The sequence below is a fragment of the Taudactylus pleione genome, unplaced genomic scaffold (genome assembly GCF_031769625.1).
Source record: "Taudactylus pleione unplaced genomic scaffold, aTauple2 ptg001137l, whole genome shotgun sequence".
Classification (NCBI taxonomy): Eukaryota; Metazoa; Chordata; class Amphibia; order Anura; family Myobatrachidae; genus Taudactylus; species Taudactylus pleione.
In genome coordinates, this window is record NW_028285538.1 from 5,491,564 (window position 1) to 5,514,672 (window position 23,109).

General features: G+C 42.6%; 1 protein-coding gene across 1 annotated transcript in view; it reads right to left on the reverse strand.

Moving 5' to 3' along the window:
• Positions 1–9,293: 9,293 nt before the first annotated feature.
• Positions 9,294–23,109, reverse strand: part of PRPF40A (pre-mRNA processing factor 40A) — a 98,214-nt gene continuing 84,398 nt past the window's right edge. Inside the window, exons 23-27 of the mRNA XM_088462006.1 lie at positions 21,599–21,685; positions 16,569–16,668; positions 15,650–15,711; positions 10,733–10,894; positions 9,294–9,912 (exon numbers count right to left, since the gene is read on the reverse strand). Of these exons, the coding sequence (XP_088318132.1) occupies positions 9,820–9,912; positions 10,733–10,894; positions 15,650–15,711; positions 16,569–16,668; positions 21,599–21,685 (504 nt within the window). The 3' untranslated portion in view covers positions 9,294–9,819. The remainder of the gene's footprint in view (positions 9,913–10,732; positions 10,895–15,649; positions 15,712–16,568; positions 16,669–21,598; positions 21,686–23,109) is intronic.

The window sequence follows — 23,109 nt, forward strand, 5'->3', positions numbered from 1 at the left end:
TATGTAGAGTTTCAACTTCCAGGAAGAAATGTTTATATTTTACAGTATCTCAAAAATAATGGTATTAACTAAATGACCATAATAATATATAAAGTGCCCGTGTGTCAACAGCGATATACTCAGTAGCTTATCTCAATATTTATTTATTTATTAACAGTTTCTTACATAGCGCAGCATATTCCGTTGCGCTTTACAATAGGAAACATTTATAGAACAAAACTGGGTAATAACAGACAGATATATAGGTAGGAAGGTCCAGTTCTTCCAATAGGTCTTGGAACTCAGGCGTTCAAGGCAAACAGAGTGCAATTCTGTAATACTGTTAATGAATCATTACATAAAGTGCCTCTGTACCAAATAGTGTTTCATGGCTTATATGAGTAAGTACAGTATAGTCCTTCTCAGACCATATATGATGCAGCTCCTCTTTTACCTGTGTCTGAGTACATTTTCAAGCTGTATCTGAAAAATATATATTATCTCAAATAAAATGGGAGGTAGAAGCCATGGTTCTTCCTAAAGTAACCTATAGTCTACCAGGTACCATGGATGACTTAGGTCCTAGCTGGTATCAGGACTATAGATAGACAGTTAAAAGGTCGACAATGTCTAGATAAACACCAGATGTTAGACACGCAATATGTCAACAGGGACTAAATGTCGACACACTAAAGGTCAACATGAAAATGCTCAACTCACAAATGGACGACACAATTATTTAAATTAGGTTTAGGCACTTACCGGAGGGTTAGGGTCAGGCACCTACCTTGACGGTTATAATTAGGCAGCAGGAGGGAGTGTTAGGGTGAAGATTAGGGTTAGAGAAAAAAAAAAATGTGTTGACCATTTTTTTGTGGCAACCTTTTGACCCTGTCAACTTATTGCCTGTCTAACATCTGTGGGAACATTTACTAAGAATCTTGTTTGGGCAAGATTAGACTTAAAAAGGATGCCACAAACACGCACAAGTTTTCCCAGACCAAACTGGTAAGAGCGAGTTTTACAAAACCGTGTTTTTCATTGGTGAATGTAAACGTGTTTAGTTGTGGGCGAATTTTGGCAAAAAGTATGAAAATGAATGCGTTTATAAAACACCGACGAGAATGCATGCATCATCCTAGAAACATGTTCTGATAGGTTGAAGCAGTCACGTCATGTACACATTCCCAAGAATATAAAGACGTCACAAACAGCCCGACCTTTGAGGGTTTTGTTGGTTGGAGTGTGCAGAGGGACAGTGAGGAGTGTGTATAGTGGTGTAGGAGAGTTTTTGGCTAGTGGAATCGATAGTTGCTTGGTGTGTGGAAGTTGTTTTGTGGTTATTGTCTTGTTTGTCTCATTTTGCTGTCTTTGTTTTTTTTCTTTTGTCCTGTCAGTGTTTTTTATGTGTGTGGGTATAGTAGGAGAGGAGGTTTGTATTAGTTTGTCTTTTTTTGTGTGTTTTGTTTGTATAGGGAGGGAGACAGGAATTTGTCCAGTGCAGCCGAGAGGCAGGGAGAGAGTGAGGTGGAGGAGGTTGCTGCCCAGGAGCCCTATTGAGCAGTACGTACAGGCAGCAGTGATGAGGCGCCCAGGCAGAGGGGCAAGATAAAGGCGGGGTACACTGTGAAATTCTCAGTGAGGGAGAACATGGCTCTTGTGCAGGTCATGAAAACCCACCACCTGCTGTTTGGATGAAAGGCTGCCAGCACATTGACCCGCCGCCAGAACGCCATCTGAGCGGAGGTTGTGAGTGCAGTCAATATCATCCAGGACATTAGGCACGCCCACAATGCTATAAAAAGCTACCCTGATTGCATGCCACTATGACTGCTGGCCAGGGAAGCAGATGCAGGTATCCATTAGCAGCTGAAATGCCACCATTACCTTAGTTAGGTACCATGAGAACGTTGACTGGGATATCCCGAAAATTACCAGTAGTCAGAGAGTCCGACATAGCCAGAAGATTATGCAGGCCTCAGACAGAGTGGGAACGTGCTGTGTCAGGGTCTAGCTCCAGTTTGACTTGGTCATACAGATGGAATATGTTGTTATGGTTCAGCCGGAATACCTGTATCTTCTCGCCATTGGCCAATGCGTTCAGATTCAAACGCTTCCTAAAAAACCATGGCCCGCGCAGCCTTTGTGGTACCCTGCATTACCTCATGAGCCTGCTCAGTTTCTTGCTCTTGTGTCCATCCAGCCTGGTGGTAGAGCCTCCGAAATCCCAGCCACCTGCAGTAAATAGCACTGGTAGTATATTCTGCCATTTTTGCTTCACACAAATCAATGCAGCTGATTTAGCCCCTTTAATAGGCATCACCATTGGGTTCCCACTAATTGCAAATTGAAACAACTGTGAATACATGCAAACAAACACCTTAGGAGGTAGTCTATTTGAAAAGTCTATTTTGGTGCGAGTTTCGTAATTTCCTGTGTGAGTTTCAAAACTCGATTCTTGGTAAATTTGCATGTTGTATTGTTTCCTATGGAGAGTACTTGCAAGTTCGGCTGATGGTGTATTTGGCCTGTTTTTTAAGTTTGTGCAAGTTTTGATGTTCGTTGGGGAAACAATCTAAACTCGCCCAAAAATGCAATCTCGCCCAAACACGAATCTTAATAAATTTACCCCCTGGTGTCTATCTAGACATTGTTTATCTTTTATACGACACCAGACCTAGCCGGCACAGAAGGAATCCTATAACCTCTGCTTTCTCTTTGTGTGAGGGGTTACAGTAAAAGGAGACATAGGCTACATGAAACATCAATGGGACTGTTGATGCACCTACTCTTATTCCTGGAATTTAGCACAGAGAGAATAATCTGTGTAATCTGATTCAGGGTTCTTCAAGTAGAATCTGTGTAGGCAATCTCAGTAGTTGAGTTTCTACGATTCTCCTGCAACAACCTGCCTCTGAATGTGGAAATGGGCTATTCCCTTTTATTTGCCTGCTACAGTACATGGATCACTAATAACTTTGTGCCTAATATACCAGCTGTTACCTCCCTCATAGCTTTGCTACTAGAATGTCCCTAGCTATTAATGAAGCCCACCACCATCGGAGAATACTCTGAGATGGTTTGAACTAGTTTCCATTTACACCACATTTAAGTGAAGTTTTTCTCTTCCAATGACCATCTTATTAGCGTTATCTAGACATTGCCTCTGGCTTTAGTTTTGGATTTTACACCAGGGGAGAGACCACCTGGTAGTTCAAGAAATCTAATGTTGCAATCCAGAGAATTTCCTTCTAAAGCGTGCACATGTGCCACCTTGCCCAGAGGACCATCCCTATTGTGAAGGTGAATGAAAACCGTTGCAGCCCTTTCCTTACTGTTCACTGATGGTTCTGTAAATGATGGACCAAGGACTGTATTTTGACACAACTTGCTTCTGATGCTTGCTGTGCAATAAAATACAAGACAAAACAAAGTAAGGAAATTGTTTAGTTTGGGTAAATTGATTATGTCCTATTCACAATCTAGCCATGCTCTTGCAAGGTTATTACTTGCATTGTGTTGGCACTGACAGTGCCGCGTGTCCCAAACCTTCTTATCACCAGGATGTCATCCAAATATTGTCAGATCTCCTATTGTTTTAATTACGCCAGCAGCACTTTTGTAAATTATTGGGAAACCCTTATTAAAATGATGACCTTTCCCCGACTTCTTTATATGTTGCAGGCATCACCTATTCTTCTCACTAAAAAAGCTGTTCAATTAATTAATAAACTGTTTCGTTCATTTTTATGGCAGGGTGGTAGGGCTCGCATCAGTCTTAGAAAACTATACCAACCTAAAGCTAATGGAGGAATAAACTTCCCTAATGTTCTAGATTATTACCATGCCTCATTAATAAGATTTTTGATTGACTGGCTACACGATCAAGAGATATATGCCAATACATCCCTTGAATCACAATTTTTACCTACCATGGCCCCGAAATATTTCCATCACATTCACGATCAAGAGGGGCACTGGATTGGGGGGGGGATCACTACTGGGTGCCTGCATAAGGGGACCACTACTGGGAATTTTCGGGAAATATTCTATGGACCCCCGTAAAGATGTGTAGACATGGGGGATCACTATGGGTGCCCCCATTTTTAACTCCTGGAGGAAGTTGGGGGTGTCAAACAGCCGCGGCAGGTGTATTTTTGCAGAATTTAAAAAAAATGCGTTTTGGGACTTAAAAATATGCTAGTACCCATTTTTATGTACCCCAAATTTGATGGGACCATTTTTAAAAACTAAATAAATAAGCTAAATGCTCTTCTGCATCACTTCTTCAAAGTCGGGGGAAAAATGCCAGTTGACGGAACATGCACGGAGCTGGCTGCCCCGAGAGCCAATCAGCGGCAGCGCTGACTATAGAGCGGCCGCTGATTGGCTCTGGCTACTGACAGTTCCCACGTGGTGTGACTCACCCACGTGGGAACTGTCAGTAGCCAGAGCCAATCAGCGGCCGCTCTACAGTCAGCGCGGCAGCCGATTGGCTCTCGGGACTGCCAGCTCCGTGCATGTTCGGTTAGCTGGCATTCGGGAGCTATCAGTATGTGTGGCAACACATACTGATAGCTGGTGCGTGGATCGGGTAAACTCGTTTTTTTGTTTTGCCAAGTCCCGGGGATGCTGCGGAGACCAGCGCCAGGATATAGGGGAGTATGAAATCTTTCTTGCAGTGCAAGGTACCATGGATTTCTACTTGAGAAGGGGACACATACATCTGGTGTAGGTAAGTATGTGAATGGGTAGGTGTGTGTAATAAAGTTATATTGTCACGGTGTGCGTTTTATCTTTTTTTAACTATTTACTTTACAGTGAAGGTAAACCTCCATACCCACCAAGCCAGGGGTATGGGGAAGAGCCCCAGGCTTCAGCGTAAGCCTGTGGTGCTCGGGAGGGTGGGGGACCCTTCTTTTGGGGGTCCCCGACTCCCCCGAGATCACCGGCTTGCGCTGACCGATTTGGGGTGTTAATGCTTTGGACCTGGAGCCCCGGTGATTGGGTCTCCGGGCTGTGGCATTACACCCCGGTCGGTTGGGGCTGGTGCTGGTCTTAAATATATGGGGATCCCCACGTTTTTTTTTTACCCCTATATTTAAAACCAGAACTGGTCCCTGCAGCCTTAGGTTGGTTTCTAAAATACGGTGGAACCCTAAACTTTTTGTTCCCCATATTTTTAGAAACCACCACTGGCTGGCAAGCCTGGGGCTGGTTTGGCTTTTAGAGGGGGGACCTTATGTCATTTTTTTGTAAATTTTTACAGGTTAATTTTCGGGAAATATTCTAGTGACCCCCACCCCTAAAGAAGTGTAGACATAGGGGAGGACAAAGGGTACCCCCATTTTTAACTCCTGAAGGATCTCAGGGTTTCTAATAGCCGGGGCAGGTGCATAAATGTGGCTTTGAATAAGGTGATGCAGAAGAGCATTTAGAAGTTTTTTTTAGGGCAAAACAACTATGCCCATCGAATTTGGGGTACTTGAAAATGGGGTTCAGCATATTTTAAAGTTGCTAAAGTGAGTTAAAAAAAAATAATCATGAAAAACCCACCTGCCGCAAACACCTGCAATCATAAAAAACACGAGTCAAGTTCGCTATTTTTTAAGTTTGTACCCCAACTTTTTCAAAGTCAATTTTTGGGGTGTCCATTTTTTTTACACAGATTACCTTTGGGGGACTGTATGAAGGCTGCACGGGGGTTCCCGAAACGTTGCACCCCAAAACCCCAATTCTGCACTTTTTAACGCCTGCCATTCATAGGCGATACTTTACCGCCTATTACATTGCATTGACTTTCCGGCTAGGCGGAAAGTCTTTCAAATTGAATAAGTGGTAAAACTAAAACAGTTTGTGAAACCCTGCCATAGACTGTATGGAGGAACTCTTCAAACATGGATGACCAGTCATAAGTAAACAGACAATACCTACTAAAGCTGGCCATACATGTTACAATTATCGGGCCGATCCGCCCAATGTCTGCGGATCGCCCCGATAACTGTAGCGTGTGTGGCCGACCGAGGGTTAAATATTGCTCGGTCGGGCGTTCTGGATTGTCCAGCATGCCCGTCCGATGCGATATTTATGGGGTAACCTGTTGGGCAGTGTATGCCCAGCCGCGGCCAACATTTCCTGTGTTCCTTCCCATGGAAGGAACAGGGAAATCTCTCCTTTCCCCGGGGGCAGGGCACAGATATCAGGCCAATACACTGAGAGAAATCAGTGTCCTCTGTAGGAGCTAGAGGTGAGCCCTTCAGTTGCATCCCTGGACAGTAAAGAGACAACACAATTATAGCTGGCCTAATCTCCTATATGAAGGTACTTTTTTTTTTTTTTTTTATTGGGAGAAAATTTAGACTCAATTATACAAAAATATTCTAGAGAAATATCTACTGTAAGAATTTATCTGAAGGACAGCGAGAGAGCTTTCTATGTGGTAGACTTGTAGGTGGGATGAAGCTGATAATTCTGTAGATATTGGTTATTTTAGTGTCTCACGTTCTGTATTTTGTAATTCACAACGTGCATCACGTCCATGCATCGCTTATTCTATCCATCATGACTTATGTGGTGCGCCAAAGACGGCTGCTTCACCAGGTACATACATGGTTGGGATAAACAAAAAATCCATGGAATTGAAATTGATTCTATGGGTATCTTGTTGTTTTTATATGAACTCTTTGCATCTCTCCCTGTGTCATCATAACTCCATGTGTTATTGAGCCCGCCTATGTAGTGCACCCAAGATTGCTCACCAAGTACTTGTGTGTGGTATGAACAATGGATTCTGTGAACATCTTGTATATTGAAATTTCATATTTCTATTCATCCATTGTATCTGTTGCCTCCTTTGTAAAAAGAAGTCTTTCCTGCAAATGTAAAGCACAGAGTCCTCTTGGAGAAAAGCGCTCTATACATAATTATTCTTATCATAAACCTCACATCAACAGTATAAATGTACAAAACAAGGTTATACGCCGGGACCACCATATACCAGGCCACATTTTCAAGCCTTCAATATCAAATCTTACATGCAGAATCAGAGTAAGCCCCAATGACTACCGTCAGGATATTTCCCCTTTATCACAAGTAAGGAACAGACATCAAAAGAACTCATCGGACAGTATCCACATCGGTCTGTCAGCAAAGAGGATTTCTTACATCCATAGATCTTGAAGATCCTTCTTTTCATATTCACTTGCCTAAAGCTGGGTACACACCTAACAGATATCTGCAGATGGTTGTTCATACACACTGAACAACCATCATCTGGCCGCAGGTCACGACACACGGCCCAACAGCCCCTGCGGCAAGTGTACGAGTGGTTGGCTGATCGCCCGTACACACAGCACAATGTGCACATATAGCTGCCATCGGGCACACAATATATTGGCCGATCAAATGATTGGCCAATATATCTGACAGTGTGTACCCAGCATAACTTTCACACTGGCAACATCTCCAAAAACCTTGAAAGGTTTGATTGACACAAGTAGCAGAATTAAGAACGTTGTGATGCATGACATCCTGATGTTGGGAAAGCCATACAAACAATAAAATTCAGTACATTACAGATGATGAGCTTTTTACAGATATCAAAAAGGCAACTCACATGAAATATAAATTCTAAGGCTGGGTAGACATCAGAACCATGTGCTTCCCGGCAGACAGGGCGACTGACTGAACGATATTGCGGTCACCCGCCCACACTGAACGATATATTGTTCAATGGCCGCATTCAGAAGCATGGGGTCATGTACACGATATCTTCTGATTGACCATGCAGCATGACCAGCCACAAAATGTGGTACGGGACCAGCAGGAGCGCAAGCAGCTGTACACACAGTGCAATCCGCTTGATATGTTGTTCCAATTTGCCAGGAAACTAAATATCATGCTGATATTTGCTTTAGTGTGTACTCAGCTTTAGAGTAATAATTACCTTACAAAGCTAGGTAACTTTCTCAACCATGTCTCAAGATACCATTTTTGGCGCATGAGGTACAGACTCTTCAATGTACCACAGTAAGAAAGGGCAATAAACTGTTAGGAAAAGTTTCTTCCACCACAGAAATCATTCCATGGGCAAGATGGCACATACACAATTTCCAGACAGAATTCCTATAGCTGTGAGAGCACAAGCAGACTTCTCTGGGTCACATCATATGATCAAGAAACACCAATAACTCGAATTTGGTAACAAAAAAACATTAAGACACAAGAGATGTCTCTATAAGATACAGATGGTTTATATTAACTGCAGACTCCAATGCTATAGGATGAGGAGCTTATCTCCTCACAGAGTGAACGACGGGGACATAGTCATGGTATACAATGCAGCTCTTCCTCTTCTCCCATCAGGGGGCATTTTTATATAGCACCTCTCTACCTAACCCAGGAGGGAAACGGCCCACTGGGCATTTTTATATAGGCCATCTCTACCTAACCCAGGAGGTGAACGGCCCATTGGGCATTTTTATATAGCCCGTCTCTACCTAACCCAAGAGGTGAACGGCCCATTGGGCATTTTTATATAGCACCTCTCTATCTAACCCAGGAGGGAAACGGCCCATTGGGCATTTTTATATAGCCAGTCTCTACCTAACCCAGGAGGTGAACGGCCCATTGGGTATTTTTACATAACCTGTCTCTACCTAACGCAGCATGATAACCACCCATTGGGTATTTTAATAAAGCCCATCTTTACCTAAACATGAAAGGGGAGAGACCCATTGGGCAGTTCTATAAAGCCTGTCTCTACCTAACCCAGGAGGGAAGCTACCCATTGAAATCTTAACACACAACTGTTTACACACATTTGCAAAGTTCTGTCATTTTAATTACATGTGCATATTATATATATATATATATATATATATATATATATATTATAGTGGGATGGATGTTTATTATTTCTGTTTAACATCTGCATGAGTATTTACAATTATCAGTGATTCATAAATATTTTTTTTTACCTGAAAATAACAAATGGCACAAATCTGTAAGCAATTTTTTTTTCTTTTTAACAGTTACCTGCATATCAACAAAATACAGTATTTGGATGACTTTCCTGATGGTGAATGATATATATAATAAAAAAAAACAAATTGCACGTAATAAATTATAAATGGATATACACAAATTTAATGTGCACCTGTCACCTATGCACAGCGAATGAAGCAGTTTGCTGCGCTGAATCGGTCTCTATGTGAACGTAGCCTAATCACTAGGCTACTGCCATCATATGTGGACAACACATTTATTTCAATGTACATAACGCTAGCCAGTCCCAAATAAATACTAGCACAAACTAAAAGACAAGGTTTTAATACTTCATAAAAATGTACAAAAATAGCCCAGTCAGAAGAGGGTGTACCACAGAATAATCACTGGATTGAAACGGAAAAAGGCTGCAAAAAAAAGAAAAAGTATATATAAAAAAAAAAAAAAAAAAAAAATTAAGATTGCTTAAATCAGTAGAATTCAATCCCCCACCCTGCCTTCCCAGAGCCAAATGGAGATAATGGTTTATGGTCTAGACAAAGTTTAATTTAATGGTTCACAGAAAATTGGGTGGCACATTCCGTTAAGGGTTCTTAAGGCATCTCTTTGGAGAAAAAAAAGAAAAAGTAGAAATGAAAAAAAAAAAAAAGAAATTTACAACTGGAGTCTTAAAACACTCGGCAAAGAGGCCTGTATGTTCTCAAATGGAGATGATCCTTTTTTTGTACAGAGTGCAGCTGTTTGAACTCTTGGAACCATGAACAATTCCCTGCTTGAAACTGAAACTTAGATATGTCACATTGTATTGTAAACGTATTTGGTTGGGAGGTGTTCTTATTGATCATCATCCAGTTGCTCCAAAAGGGTCCGTCTCCGCTTTTCTAACTCCCCTTCACTTAATTCACTTCCAGATGTGTCCCAATTACCCTGCAAAAGTCATAAATACCTTTAAAAGAAGGTGGAGCTGCAATTACAGAATACATCACAGTTGACTCCATAAACATACAATATTTGATGTGGAACAGGGACAATTATCCATGCAGAACAATGATGTCTGAGCAATCTCCTGCTGAATGGTGGTAGGAACCGCCATGTTCTGATCCCACCGAGTGCCATTTTCAGACCATACCGCCCACCCTGGAATCTTGGCTACTCCTCTAGTAACTGCGGGATCAGATGATGCCAGTTCCAGCTGCCACTTAAAACAGCATTTATAAAGGTAAGGCAAGGAGTCCAAGAGGAGTTACCAGCACAGGCTTCCCAACAGGGAACACAATGATTGTGGGAGCAAGAAGCATACTTAGAACGTGCTCATCAATAAATCATTAGTTGGGAGGTAAATATACATTACACATATTGATGCCATTTTGGAGCCAGAAAGGAGTTTCGCCTTTAGAAGCAGTATAACTGTAAACGGCTTTAATGAGTAATTTAGTCTTCTTCTTGTCAGATATAGTGGACTGGCAAATTAATAAATGGTGCAAAATATTCTGGAGTTAAAGTACATGAAAAAGGCAACAAAAACAAAAATAATTAAACAAAAAAAAAAAAAAATGATGATTTCAACCATGTAGTGTAATGATCCCCAGGTGTGGATGTGGCCACGTAGAAAGGATTTCTATTGCTTTACGACACAGGCAGAACGCAGACACCATTAACAATAGTTATTCCAAGTGAGGAGTGGAAAAAGACGACCACACAATTCAATAAAGACTGAAACATATCCCCTTTAAAAAACTCCACTTACAGAGTCCTTCCCTCCTTTTCTTTTGGGGGACTTCTGTTTTGAATCTATTTTTTGCCTTGAACGCTCCTTGTCATTCTCTTTGTCCCTTTCTCGTTCCCGTTCTCTGTCTCTTTCTTTTTTGTCTCTTTCTCGGCCTCGCTCCACTTCAGATTCTGGGGAATTCTGTAAAATGGCCCCAAAAATACACACACAGGAAAAAAATAAATAAATTGTAAAATAAATTAGCCTGGTTATTTCAAATAACTTAAAGTAGGGCGTTCCCATGAGATCTACACCCTTAATAGGAAACACAAGCCTGTTCATGTTTTACATCAACCCAATATAAGTGTCCAGTCTCAGCAGAATGTTACATGGGCGCCTTGACCAAAGTCAGACAAAACTGGCAGTTAGATTCAAAGCTTCATATTGCTAAAGATACAAAGGGTACTTAACTGACAATGCGGAACACATACAGTGCATCCGGAAAGTATTCACAGCGCTTCACTTTTTCCACATTGTGTTGGTGTTACAGCCTTATTCCAAAATGGAATAAATTCATTTATGTCCTCATAATTCTACACACAATACCCCATACTGACAACGTGTAAAAAGTTTGAGATTTCTGAAAATTTTATTTAAAAAAAAAAGCTAAGAAATCACATGTACATAAGTATTCACAGCCTTTGCCATGAAGCTCAAAATTGAGCTCAGGTGCATCCTGTTTCCACTGATCATCCTTGAGATGTTCCTACAGCTTAATTGGAGTCTACCTGTGGTAAATTCAGTTGATTGGACATGATTTTGAAAGGCATACACCTGTCTATATGAGCTCCCACACTTGACAGTGCACGTCAGGGCACAAACAAGCATGAAGTCCAAGGAATTGTCTATAGACCTCAAAGACATGATTGTCTCGAGGCTCAAATCTGGGAAAGGGTACAGAAAAATATCTGCTGCTTTGAAGGTCCCAATGAGGGTATACAATCGGGAAGCCAGCTGCCGGAATCCCGGCAGCCGGCTTCCCGACTGCTTTATCCCGCCGTGGGATAAATGACCGGCGTCTATCTAGACGCTGCTCATTTCCCCGATGCCGGGATACCGGCGCCTGGCATCCCGATCGAGCGGATGCCGGGCGCCGTGAACGGACAGCGCCGGGGTGGGGGGAGGGTTAGGTTTAGGGTACCAGGGGGGGGACTTAGGTTTAGGCACCCCCCCGGAAGGGTTAGGCTAGGGGGAGGGAGGGTTAGGCAGCCCCTGGGGGGTGGCTTAGGCACCCCCCACGGGGGACTTAGGGTTAGGCACCCCTAAGGAGGGTTAGGTTAGATTATTAGATACTTACCTTACCACGATCGGGATATCCAGCGCTGTCGGGCTTCCGCTGCCGGGCTCTTCTGTTTTGTCGGGCTGCTGCTGACGGGATTCGAACTCCCGGCCATGCGGCAGCCGGGATATCATACCGATTCCCCCAATGAGCATAGTGGCCTCCATCATCCGTAAATGGAAGAAGTTCGGAACTACTAGGACTCTTCCTAGAGTTTGCCAACCGTCTAACCTGAGCGATCGTGGGAGAAGGGCCCTAGACAGGGAGGTGACCAAGAACCCGATGGTCACTCTGTCAGAGCTACAGCATTCCTCTGTGGAGAGAGGAGAAGCTTCCAGAAGGATAACTATCTCTGCAGCAATCCACCAATCAGGCCTTCTATTGTAGAGTAGCCAGACGAAAGCCACTCCTTAGTAGAAAGTACATGGCAGCCCGCCTGGACAAAATGCACCTGAAGGACTCTCAGACCATGAGAAACAAAAATTCTCTGGTCTGATGAGACAAAGATTAAACTCTTTGGCGTGAATGCCAGGCGTTATGTTTGGAGGAAACCAGGCACCGCTCATCACCAGGCCAATACCATCCCTACAGTGAAGCATGGTGGTGGCAGCATCATGCTGTGGGGATGTTTTCAGTGGCAGGAACTGGGAGACTAGTCAGGATAGAGGGAAAGATGAATGCACAATGTACAGACACATCCTGGATGAAAACCTGCTCCAGAGCGCTCTTGACCTCAGGCTGGGGTGACTGTTAATCTTTCAGCAGGACAACGACCCTAAGCATACAGCCAAGATATCAAAGGAGTGGCTTCAGGACAACTCTGAATGTCATTGAGTGGCCCAGCCAGAGCCCAGACTTTAATCCAATTGAACATCTCTGGAGAGAACTGAAAATGGCTGTGCACCAACGCTTCCCATCCAACCTGATGGAGCTTGAGAGGTGTTGCAAAGAGGAATGGGCGAAACTGCCCAAAGATAGGTGTGCCAAGCTTGTGGCATCATATTAAAAAAGACTTGAGGCTGTAATTGCTGCCAAAGGTGCATCAACAAACTATTGAGCAAAGGCTGTGAATACTTATGTACATGTGATTTTAGTTTTTTTTTTTTTTTTTCATTAAATATTCAAAAATCTCCAAAAAATCTTTTTACAAGTTGTCATTATGGGGTATTGTATGTAGAATGTTGAGGCCAAAATTAATTTATTCCATTTTGGAATAAGTTTTTATACACATATGCCTCCAGCTCATAGTATACCACACAGCAGGGGCCCCAATGCCACACAGTAGGGCTCAAGAATCATAGTATTCCACACAGTAGGCCCACCAATACATTGTTAAAAAGCTTTCATGCTGTAAGCATGCAGTGAAATTTTGCATGGCTCTAGTGGTGGATTTTAGCTAGGGGCTACAGCCCCCCCCATTAAAATCCTCCACTCCCCTGCAATCCCCCTGCATATGAATTAGCAGCCCACCGTTTAGCAGAAAGCGCTTCCAATAGGAAGCACTTCTGCTATATAACACGTCAGACAGGCAGTCCCTGGGACTGCCAGCCTGCGCACAGCTGCAGCACTGGAGGTTTGGACTGCAGCCCATACAGCCCCACTATAGAAATAAGGTAGGAGCTGCCGCTGCACAGCTCTCTGTGCTGCAAAATCTGTACAGACTAGCCTAGCGTATTACATGAAACAATTAGTGCGTGTTTAGTGCTAAGCCAGTGATGGTGCTGTGGCTCCCCTTCCCGTATCTCCCTAGCTTTGCCCCTGAGCTGCAGGAGGACCACCAAGGCACTGCAGGGACTGCAAACAGAACGGAGTTCAGGCGTGGCCATGTGGCCCCGGGAAGAGGCAGCAGGAGGACATCACCAGCAGACTCCAGATGTGATGCAAGGATAGATTAGTAGCCCATGATTAAGAAACAAATTGTGTACTTGAAGTCCCTCAAGTGAGGCAAGGTACTCTGGAGACTTAAATATACATCCTGCCTTGTGCAAGGAGGGAGTCTCTCTCATAAGCTGGTGAACATGTTTCAAAATAGCCAATAAATGCACTTATAATTGCCATAACCAGTAGATAAGACCTCTAAACAAAGGAATATTATGGTTTATGGTCGATAATGAAATTGTAACAGAATGCTGTATTATTTACAGTGCACAAAGTAGTTATAAAAACACCCAACCAACGGCATAAACTGAATCGATGGAAAAAAGGAAAACAATCTAAAAAAATTGCAACCTAGCAAAAAGAATATGTCCTGCAAAACAAATCAACAATAACACTTGCAGATGAAAGCATTTGTAATATGAATAGTAGCTTTCTTTATACTGTTTTAATTGAATACCATTATTTATTAACATTTAATTATATAGCGCCAGCAAATTCGGTTGTGCTTTACAAATTAATACTACAAATATTTGATCTTAAAATGTGAATTTTTATTTATTTTTTTTTTTTACATCTGTGAAATCCACGGTCTCTGAACCTGCTGGGGGAGAGGACAATAGGGCCATAGAATTCAGAACTTTAATTCAAAATCTGCATTGAGATGGAAGCTCCTCCACAGACTCTGAATAGAACCCCAATTCCTTTTCCGCTACTGGAATGATTACCCCTGAGGTGATTAATGGCCAAATAGTTCCCACGAGGCTAGGAATCTTGTGTTGCCTCCGAGAACACCAGTGATGAGACACTGTTTGGGTAGGAAACTCCTCTTATCCTGGCATCTGAAGTGGAACTGAACTACTGATGTCGGATAAAAAGTAGACAGGCTACCAATACAGCATTGATGGGCAATCAATCCACTCATTAATGCCAGTCTGTTTTCTGATGCCCCTGATGCTCTCCACATGGAGATCTTCTCAGTAGAAGATGACCAAGACCAAGTTGCCCCTATGTTTTAGTGAATAAATGGGTAAAGAGTTCTTTTTGACCATGATTATAACCTTCTCCAGTTCTAGCGAATAGAAGACATCTGAAAAGATAGGGATTGGAGAGCTCTTAGACTTCACGTCTACTTTCAAAGCATTAAGCCAGTGTCTGGCACACCGGGAACACAGAGGCTGAAATCCTGACCTCAATGAGACCAAGCACCCCCAGGTAGTCCGATGGATCACAAACGTACTCAACCAAGTTCAGCAATTCAGACACGGGCGCTCCTGACAGCAAACTATCCAAGAGCTGCTACAACCACTTTTAGATTGCCTTGTTAACCCATGGCAAAGAAAAGAAAAGTCTAACAGAGGCACCAATTGCAACATATATAGATTTAGAGAAGTCCTTGCAATTCCAGTCCATAGCAACAAAACAGTCGCCGCGTTTGATATCATGGTCCTGGCCAAGCACATTATAGGTACATCTACCTTGGGAGGAACCACCATTTTTTATGTCCGCATTATTCAAGGGATAAATAGGTCTGCTATATGTTTGTCCTCTTAAATCGCAAATGGTCAGGAGCCTCCGGCTTCCTCACTCTAATGAACGTTAAGAAACTTTTGCACGGCCCGTATTAAACAGGTACCTCCGTAATGGGAGGTGTCAAAATCGTATATATAATTCTTTATGCATATAGAGTCTTCCTATAACCAAGCCCCTGCAATTCTTATTTAAGGCAGAATCAAACTTACAGACTTATGTCTCCTCTTTTTACTCTTCTTCTTGTGCTTTTTTGTCTTTTTATAGCTTTTTTCTGTAAAAATAAGAGAAACGGTGAAGAAAAAAAAAAAAAAAAAGTCTGAAATCGATTGATTGTACAATTTAAATGCTCCGAGGAACAAAAAAACTGTAAAATGAGAAAATGACCTTCACAGTGAAGGTACGCAATAGACGGAATACAGGAGCAGCATTACCTGGTTCCTCCTCTATAATCTACCAGCCCCTCATCTGTATTAGGCCAGTTAGACACTCAAATGGTATTGGGACAATTTGATGTGCTGGAACGACAAATTGTCTACATTGTTTAGCGCGCACAGACAATTGCGCGCTCCCGCGGCTCGCATACAAGATTGGGGCTGTGCAGTTTAAAGAAGGATGAAACGAGGTGTCGTTCAATAAATCGTGTAGTGTGTCCGACCAACCTGTTATAGTCCAGGGCGAAGAGGAATCGCCCCAACCATCTGCATGATTGGCCGTCGTTCCGATGTGTGCCCGGCCTTAGACAACCTAGAATGGTACTGTATTCTTTTTGTACTTACTTAAAGCTTTGGTACCATTTAACAATTATTAAGTACTACACCACCGCAATGTGTTATATATGTAATAGTACAGTATAGTGGCGTTACCCATTACACTGTGCTATCAACTATAACACATTACAGGAATGCTCAGATTGTGTCAGCAGACCTGTAAATGATTGCTCCGCTCCTGTGAACCGTGAGGTATAGAAAGCCAGCAAATCACTGTGAACACCAGGTAGGTACTAAAAATTTGAATTCAATAAACTGAGGGAGTAGGATTAAAGCCTACAAACTGTTGGGAAAGCAGACTAGAATAGTCCTTTATTAAATAATCTTTATAAAACAGAAGTGATCAGAGTTTTAAATTTACCAGATTCTCCACTAGAGGAATGTTCAGAGCCCGACCGAGAGTCTGATCGCTGCCTTTTCTTTTTTGTATGGTTGTCTTCCTCATCCTCAGAGTCAGATTCCTAAAAGATCAAAACCATTACGTGAACTTTTCAAAAATGAGGAAGATGAGGAAAATAAACATAGGGGAAATGGGCACAAAACAGGATTTTTGTGCTTCCGATACATCCATTTCCCTGGTATTGTGCAACCACTGGGTATAGAGCAGGAGTTAGGCATTTCACTTCAATTCTGCACAAATTCGAAACGCTCCTCTCTCTCATCAGGAAACCATAGTTGCAAACTAAATAAGCCCCAGAGAACAGACAGCAGCTACAAGCGTAAGGAAAACCATTTTCCAATTTTCAAACCTATAAACTGAAACACACACACACACACACACACACGAGTAAAGGGAGGGGATACAATGTTCCCCTGTGGATGAGACATGGATTTAAGTTAAAAAAAAAAAAAAAAGAAGTAGTTCTCTCTTTCATCCAGTTGGGGACATGGTTCAAAGCTGCTCCCAGATGACGGTTTGCTCTAAAATTTCAGAGCACAAAACTTTATATCAAAAACTAGCCTCTATGGAGCCAAAACATTGAAACAATAACATTGTGAAATTATGGACTAATGATCACTTGACACCATTGTTCTGCAAAGGCCCAGTGCCAGGCTGCCCAGGAGTCTCATTGATCTGACAGAAAAAGCCCTAATATTGTCAGGAACTTGTTTTCCCATACAAATAAATGCCCGATTGACTGAAATGCTCCATCTAACAATGTTTCTTTAAAGCCCCTTTCACACTTGCATCTAAATCCTGGGTTTTTGCATGTGAACGCGCGCATCAACCAGGGATTTAGGCAAGTGTGAAGGCAAACACCTTGGGACAAAGTTCCAGGTCCCTGACCCTGCTCTTTACCAGGGTCGGGAAATTGCTGGGTTGATATTATTCATATCTGAAAAAGGCATTAGTCAATGACCAATCCCTTTTTGAGCATTAGATCAGGACAGATCAGTCATTTGTTTTCCTAATAGGGCCTGGGCCACATCTAACAAAACAAGGGACCCCTCAGCTTCCATAAAGGTACATATTAAGAGGGGTGACAAGGATTCAAGTGGTATTTATATACCTCCACAAAAGCGTTCCCAGTTCTGAATGCCTTCTATCAGAAGATATCACCAAAAACAAGACCATAATTCAAATTACGATTAATGTTATTATCAATTCTAGATCCAAATCATGAAATAGAGGAAGTTGTAAGACAGAGGACCAAATTAAGGTCCCAAGAGCTATTGGAGGAACAAATAGAGGCTGCATGTGTAGAAACTAGATTCCTTGTAAAAGTGACAGAGAGAGATCTTTACTCGTAAGGAACTGAGGAGTCCATGTATTAAAACCACTTATTGTGAAGAAAAAGCCGCTCCTGCTTTGTCAGTCACCGTCGTGAAGCAGGAGATGTCCAACACGATATGTACCAAAAAACATAGCCCTGCCGAGGAGAGTGAACAGCAAGTCACCCCCTCGGCAGTGTTGGCAGACACGCATTGCATGTCCTGAATGCACTGTGGACGCCTGCTGGTCATCTCTCCTGTCCAGAATCCCGTACAGCTTCAGTAGTTTTTTTTCTTCTTTAAACCACCTTTATTAACAAACTGTCAAATGCGACGGCTTCTCTTCCTGCAGCCTGCATCTCACTTGTCTTCATGTCAGGAGAGGTAGATCACGGCAACAAAGCCAGCTCTGGAGAAGACAGCTGAAAGTAAGTGACCTCTCTTTAGTAACACCTGGGTCACTTAGCGCTGCCATAGGTGCCTATGGCAGTGTTATATTCTAGCTTGCTCTTAGCATTAGAAGGCTGAGGGCGGAGAAAAACCCTTTAGTACATATCGAGAAGAGATATGTACAGGGATTTTCTCTGCCTTTTTTGTTCGGCCCCCTTATCTCTCCACTTAGTACATGGACCCCTGAATCTCAAACTACTGTCTAGACCAGAGGTCAGGGAACTTTTTACCTTTTACCCCAAAATATATTTAGATACGCCGACGTTAGCCCCTTGATTTGAAAGGAAGGAAATCATATAGTAGTGCCCCCATAGTTATGCCCATGTAGTAGTGCCCCCATAGTTATGCCCCTGTAGTAGTACCCCCATATAATGCCCCTGTAGTAGTGCCCCCATATAATGCCCCTGTAGTAGTGCCCCCATATAATGCCCCTTGTACAAAAACCCCCCCCAAAAAACCCACTTACCTTAATCCCTGCTCCTGCATCCGCTGCCGTCCTGTCCGCCCAGCTGCTCCTCGGAACTATGGGAGAGACGTCATGACGTCTCTCCCATAGTGCACATGGAGAGAGGCGGAAGCTGGAGTTCAGAAGAGAACTCCAGTCTCCGGCTAATGCGGCGCTGCAGGGAAGGAGCCGGGCGCCTGCTGGCAATAACATCTCAGCGGGCGTCCGGCTTAGAGCCTCCCTGCGGCACATATAAGAATCATTTTATTTTATAGAACGATTCATATGCATGCCCGGCTGTCCGTCCACTACCCCCAGGAATTTTGTATTTTTTACCCCATGTGGGGTAATTTACCCCTGTTCCCTGACCACTGGTCTAGACCTTCCTGCAAAAAAAAGACAATAAGCATTCAATCTAAAAAGGTAGAGGTGTGAAAACCTCTCTTCTTGCACCAAGAAACAGAAGTCATCCATAGTCATTAGTTTGCAACAGACACAGGTTTCCTAGCTTTCAAGTCAAGCTGTATAAGACGCCATTAGCTATAAAAATGATGGCTTCAATAGACAAACTATAAACTAAAACAGAACCGTATCTTGATTAAGAAAAGCCCCTTGGCTTGGTCTTGTCTTAAAGCAAACCACAAGGACAGACCGATCACCATCTGCTTGGCCAGTACAATGTTACAAGGATGACTCAAAGCCCCCTTATGTCCATCTCTTTGAGTATCCAAGAAGCGGAAAAAGTAAAACTAGCTGAAATTTTCGATGGCCTGACGTGGCATCCAACAGTAATGCCTTTGGAACCCTGGACCTTGAGGAAAAGTGGTCCACCAAAATGCCTCTGGGCGAAGTGACCATTCACCCTGATGTAAAACATGTCTGCCTAGGAATAGACTGCCAATTTACCACCCCAGAATGAACATTGCCAAAATTGCTGGAACATTCCATTTCACCAAGCGCATAATGTTTGTAGTCATTTCATTGTCAGGGAGCTCCTGGCACCTCACTTGTATGTATGCCACTGCTGTAGCGTTGGGCGATTTAATTTTTATGGCCTTCCCTTTTAGCAGAGACAGTCGTTATTAGAGAACTACTCACTGCTTTCAGTTCTAGGATGTTGATGGAAAGATCAGATTCCTATAGGAACTAGAGCTTCCAAAGGCAAAAATGTAGAGTTAGAACTCCCACTCCTGAGGGATTGCACCTGTTTTTACTATCAACTAGTCCCCAATGACAAAGGGATGACCCCTGTGTTAGGACTATAGGGCCTCAGAACAGAAATTGATGCACCTCTTGAGAGGCAGAGATAGAAGTTGACTGGACAAGCGATGGACAGATTTTGTAAGAATTGCTATTTGAAATGTCCTAAAGTGTAAATGAGCAAACTGAACTGCATTGACAGTGGAGATAATCTTCATAAATAATAGAGTTAACATACTTGCGTCCTTATTAGCCTTTGTAAATCGTTAATCTTATCCACTGACAAGCACAGAACCTCTAGACTGGTAATGAATGGCAGTCCTAAAATACCATTCATTGGGTCAGAAAGAGTTTTGACTTTTGCTAATTATCTATCAATGTGATGCCAGAATATTGGACGTAACCTGTAGCTGGGTCTTGAGAACTGAGGTCGAGGATCTACTTTGATTAGCAGTTGCCAAATAGGAAGTCACTGTACCTCCCTTGGATTTCAACAGGACGATTATCACTGCCGTGAAAACCACGTCAACACACAGCACTGTAGCTTTGCTAAAAATCAAAGGCGACCAGTGTGATGTCTAGACCCAAAGACTTCTCAAAGGTTAACTTTGCCCTTTCAACTGCACTGCCCCAAATATGTTCTAAAAGACAGTCCAAAACTTTTTTTTTCATTTTGTGGGGCTGACTGATCCATTTAGTAAGTTTCTTTTAACTGTAAATTTTAGGAGGGACACGTCAGGCCTAGTGAGGGAACCTTATCCATTACACACTGTATAATGACAGCAATAGATTTTAAATAACGCTGGCTGATGAACTAGAGAGCACTATACTACTACGAATAGTGATTTATAATTGTAGATCTAAAAAGGTGATGCTTATATATTTCTAGTTACTGCAATAAACCAGACAACCATATGCTCTGGTTCCTCCATGCACCAGTTTGCTAATGCATTGGTCAATATAAAAGGATGTCAAACACTGGCAGCATATTAAAACAATATACCCTGCTACCATTAGATAAGTAGGGTGCAGAGCTATGTATTGTTAGACAATAGTGGCTTCTGACTGTATGTAGACTGACATTCAGGAACTAGTTAAAATGTTTTAAAAAAATATACACCAAAATATGCTTTCATCTGCAAGTGCTATCCGGATGAGGAACCAAATTTGCATGTTCTGTAATAACACCAAAGTGTTGGCAACGTGAAGACAAAGCAGTCAAACAACAACATTTCAGAAATATACAACAGTAATCTTTTATTAAATTGATATCTCATCCCACCAACTATCAGACACTATTCATTATTTGTAAGGGATGTTTAAAGTGAATCTGTCACCTTTTTGCAAGTGAAGCAGCCATTTTGTAAATTTTCACTAAAATGTATAAAGTAGCCTGTTCTGTTCACTAGGATCTAACAAAAAAACACTTGATACCACACCATTCCAATCTTAGTGAATTAACAGAAGCATACTCACAAAAGCTTGGCTATGGTGGACATACTTTAAGCATGCTTTTATCTACAAATCTAAAGATCAATAATCTAAACCACACTAAAGACCAACAATGGCAGATTAGTACTCACCGAACGTGAGCGAGACCTTTTACGATGGTGTTTTTTAGACTTCTTAGAGTGCTTTTTATTTTTTGAATGATGATGCTGACATTCATGCTATAGAAAAGATATAGAACCAAATATTGTTAAAGGAAAAAATAAAATGAAAATTATTAACAAGTCCATCAAGTTCTACAATTGGTAAACTGTGAACATAAAACAATGGTTACAAATTTAGCAAACAGTTATACTGGACAGCTGTCCATTTAAAGTCCAAGAGAAATCAAAATGTTTTTCCATACATGGAAACATTAGTATTTGTACTGTTAAATTCCCTTCTCCATATCTGTAGGGTTACAAACTGTAGGTTCCCTACAAGGGTCTTCAACCTTTGGCCCTCCAGCTGCTGTGGAACTACAGATCCCAGGATGCCCTGCCACAGTTTTAGCATGCTGTTATATCAAAACGGTAGCAGGGCATGCTGGGATGTGTAGTTTCACAGCAGCTGGAGGGCAAAAGGTTGAAGATCCCTGCCCTAGGAGGTAGCACACTGGAAGAACATTTTACTCCTCCTCATACAACGCCCTGGTCCTTATTAGTCACCAACAACTAAGCAGGAGAAAGTACAGCCCCATGCTTTCCTGGTGGGTTAGTCCTTGTCCTTTACAGCTTCAGAGGAAGGAATTTAATCACGCGCTCTGCTTCAGCAGCTGGGGATAGAGATTGTGGTTGTCCCAAATTCATCTTCAGTTATAACTAAAAAGGAATTGTCACCAAGAGGACCTTATAACAAATGGTGGCCTCTCCCCCTGCTACTGGTAATTCAGATAATAAATGACCATTGATTACTGACGACACAATAACTTTGTTGAAGACACAAAAGACCTAAAAGGCTACCCCCAAAAGCAAAGCAGTGGAAAAACAAGAGATATGGTAAGAACTTACCTTTGTTATCTCTGTTTCTACGAAGTCCATAGGGTCCACAGGGTGACCTTGGGGTATAGCTGGATCCTGGATCCTCGGGCACCACGGAGTTAAAGCTTTTAGCTGCTCCCAGGATGCACTTGGGTCCAACCTCCCCTATACCCCGCCCCCGAGCCACAGGCACCTCAGTTGGTAAGCAGCCCAGGCCGGAGGAGGAGACGAAACAGAGAGAAGGAAGACTGGAACACACAAGAACCATACTCACAGAAATGGGAGACGGAAAACCGGTGACCAGTCACAGAGCCCATATGAAGCCAGGTGCGTCAGGGCGGGTGCCCTGTGGACCCTATGGACTTCGTAGAAACAGAGATAACAAAGGTAAGTTCTTACCATATCTCTTGTTTTCTACTTCAGGGTCCATAGGGGTCCACAGGGTGACCTTGGGGATGTCCCAAAGCAGTCCAACTAAGGGCGGGGACGCTCCTGTGCTGATAGGAGAACCCGGCGCCTAAAGGATGCATCCTGAGAGGCAAAGGTGTCAAACGCATAGAACCTCAAAAAGGTCTGAATGGAAGACCAGGTGGCCGCCTTACAGAGCTGAACAGCAGAGGCGCCAC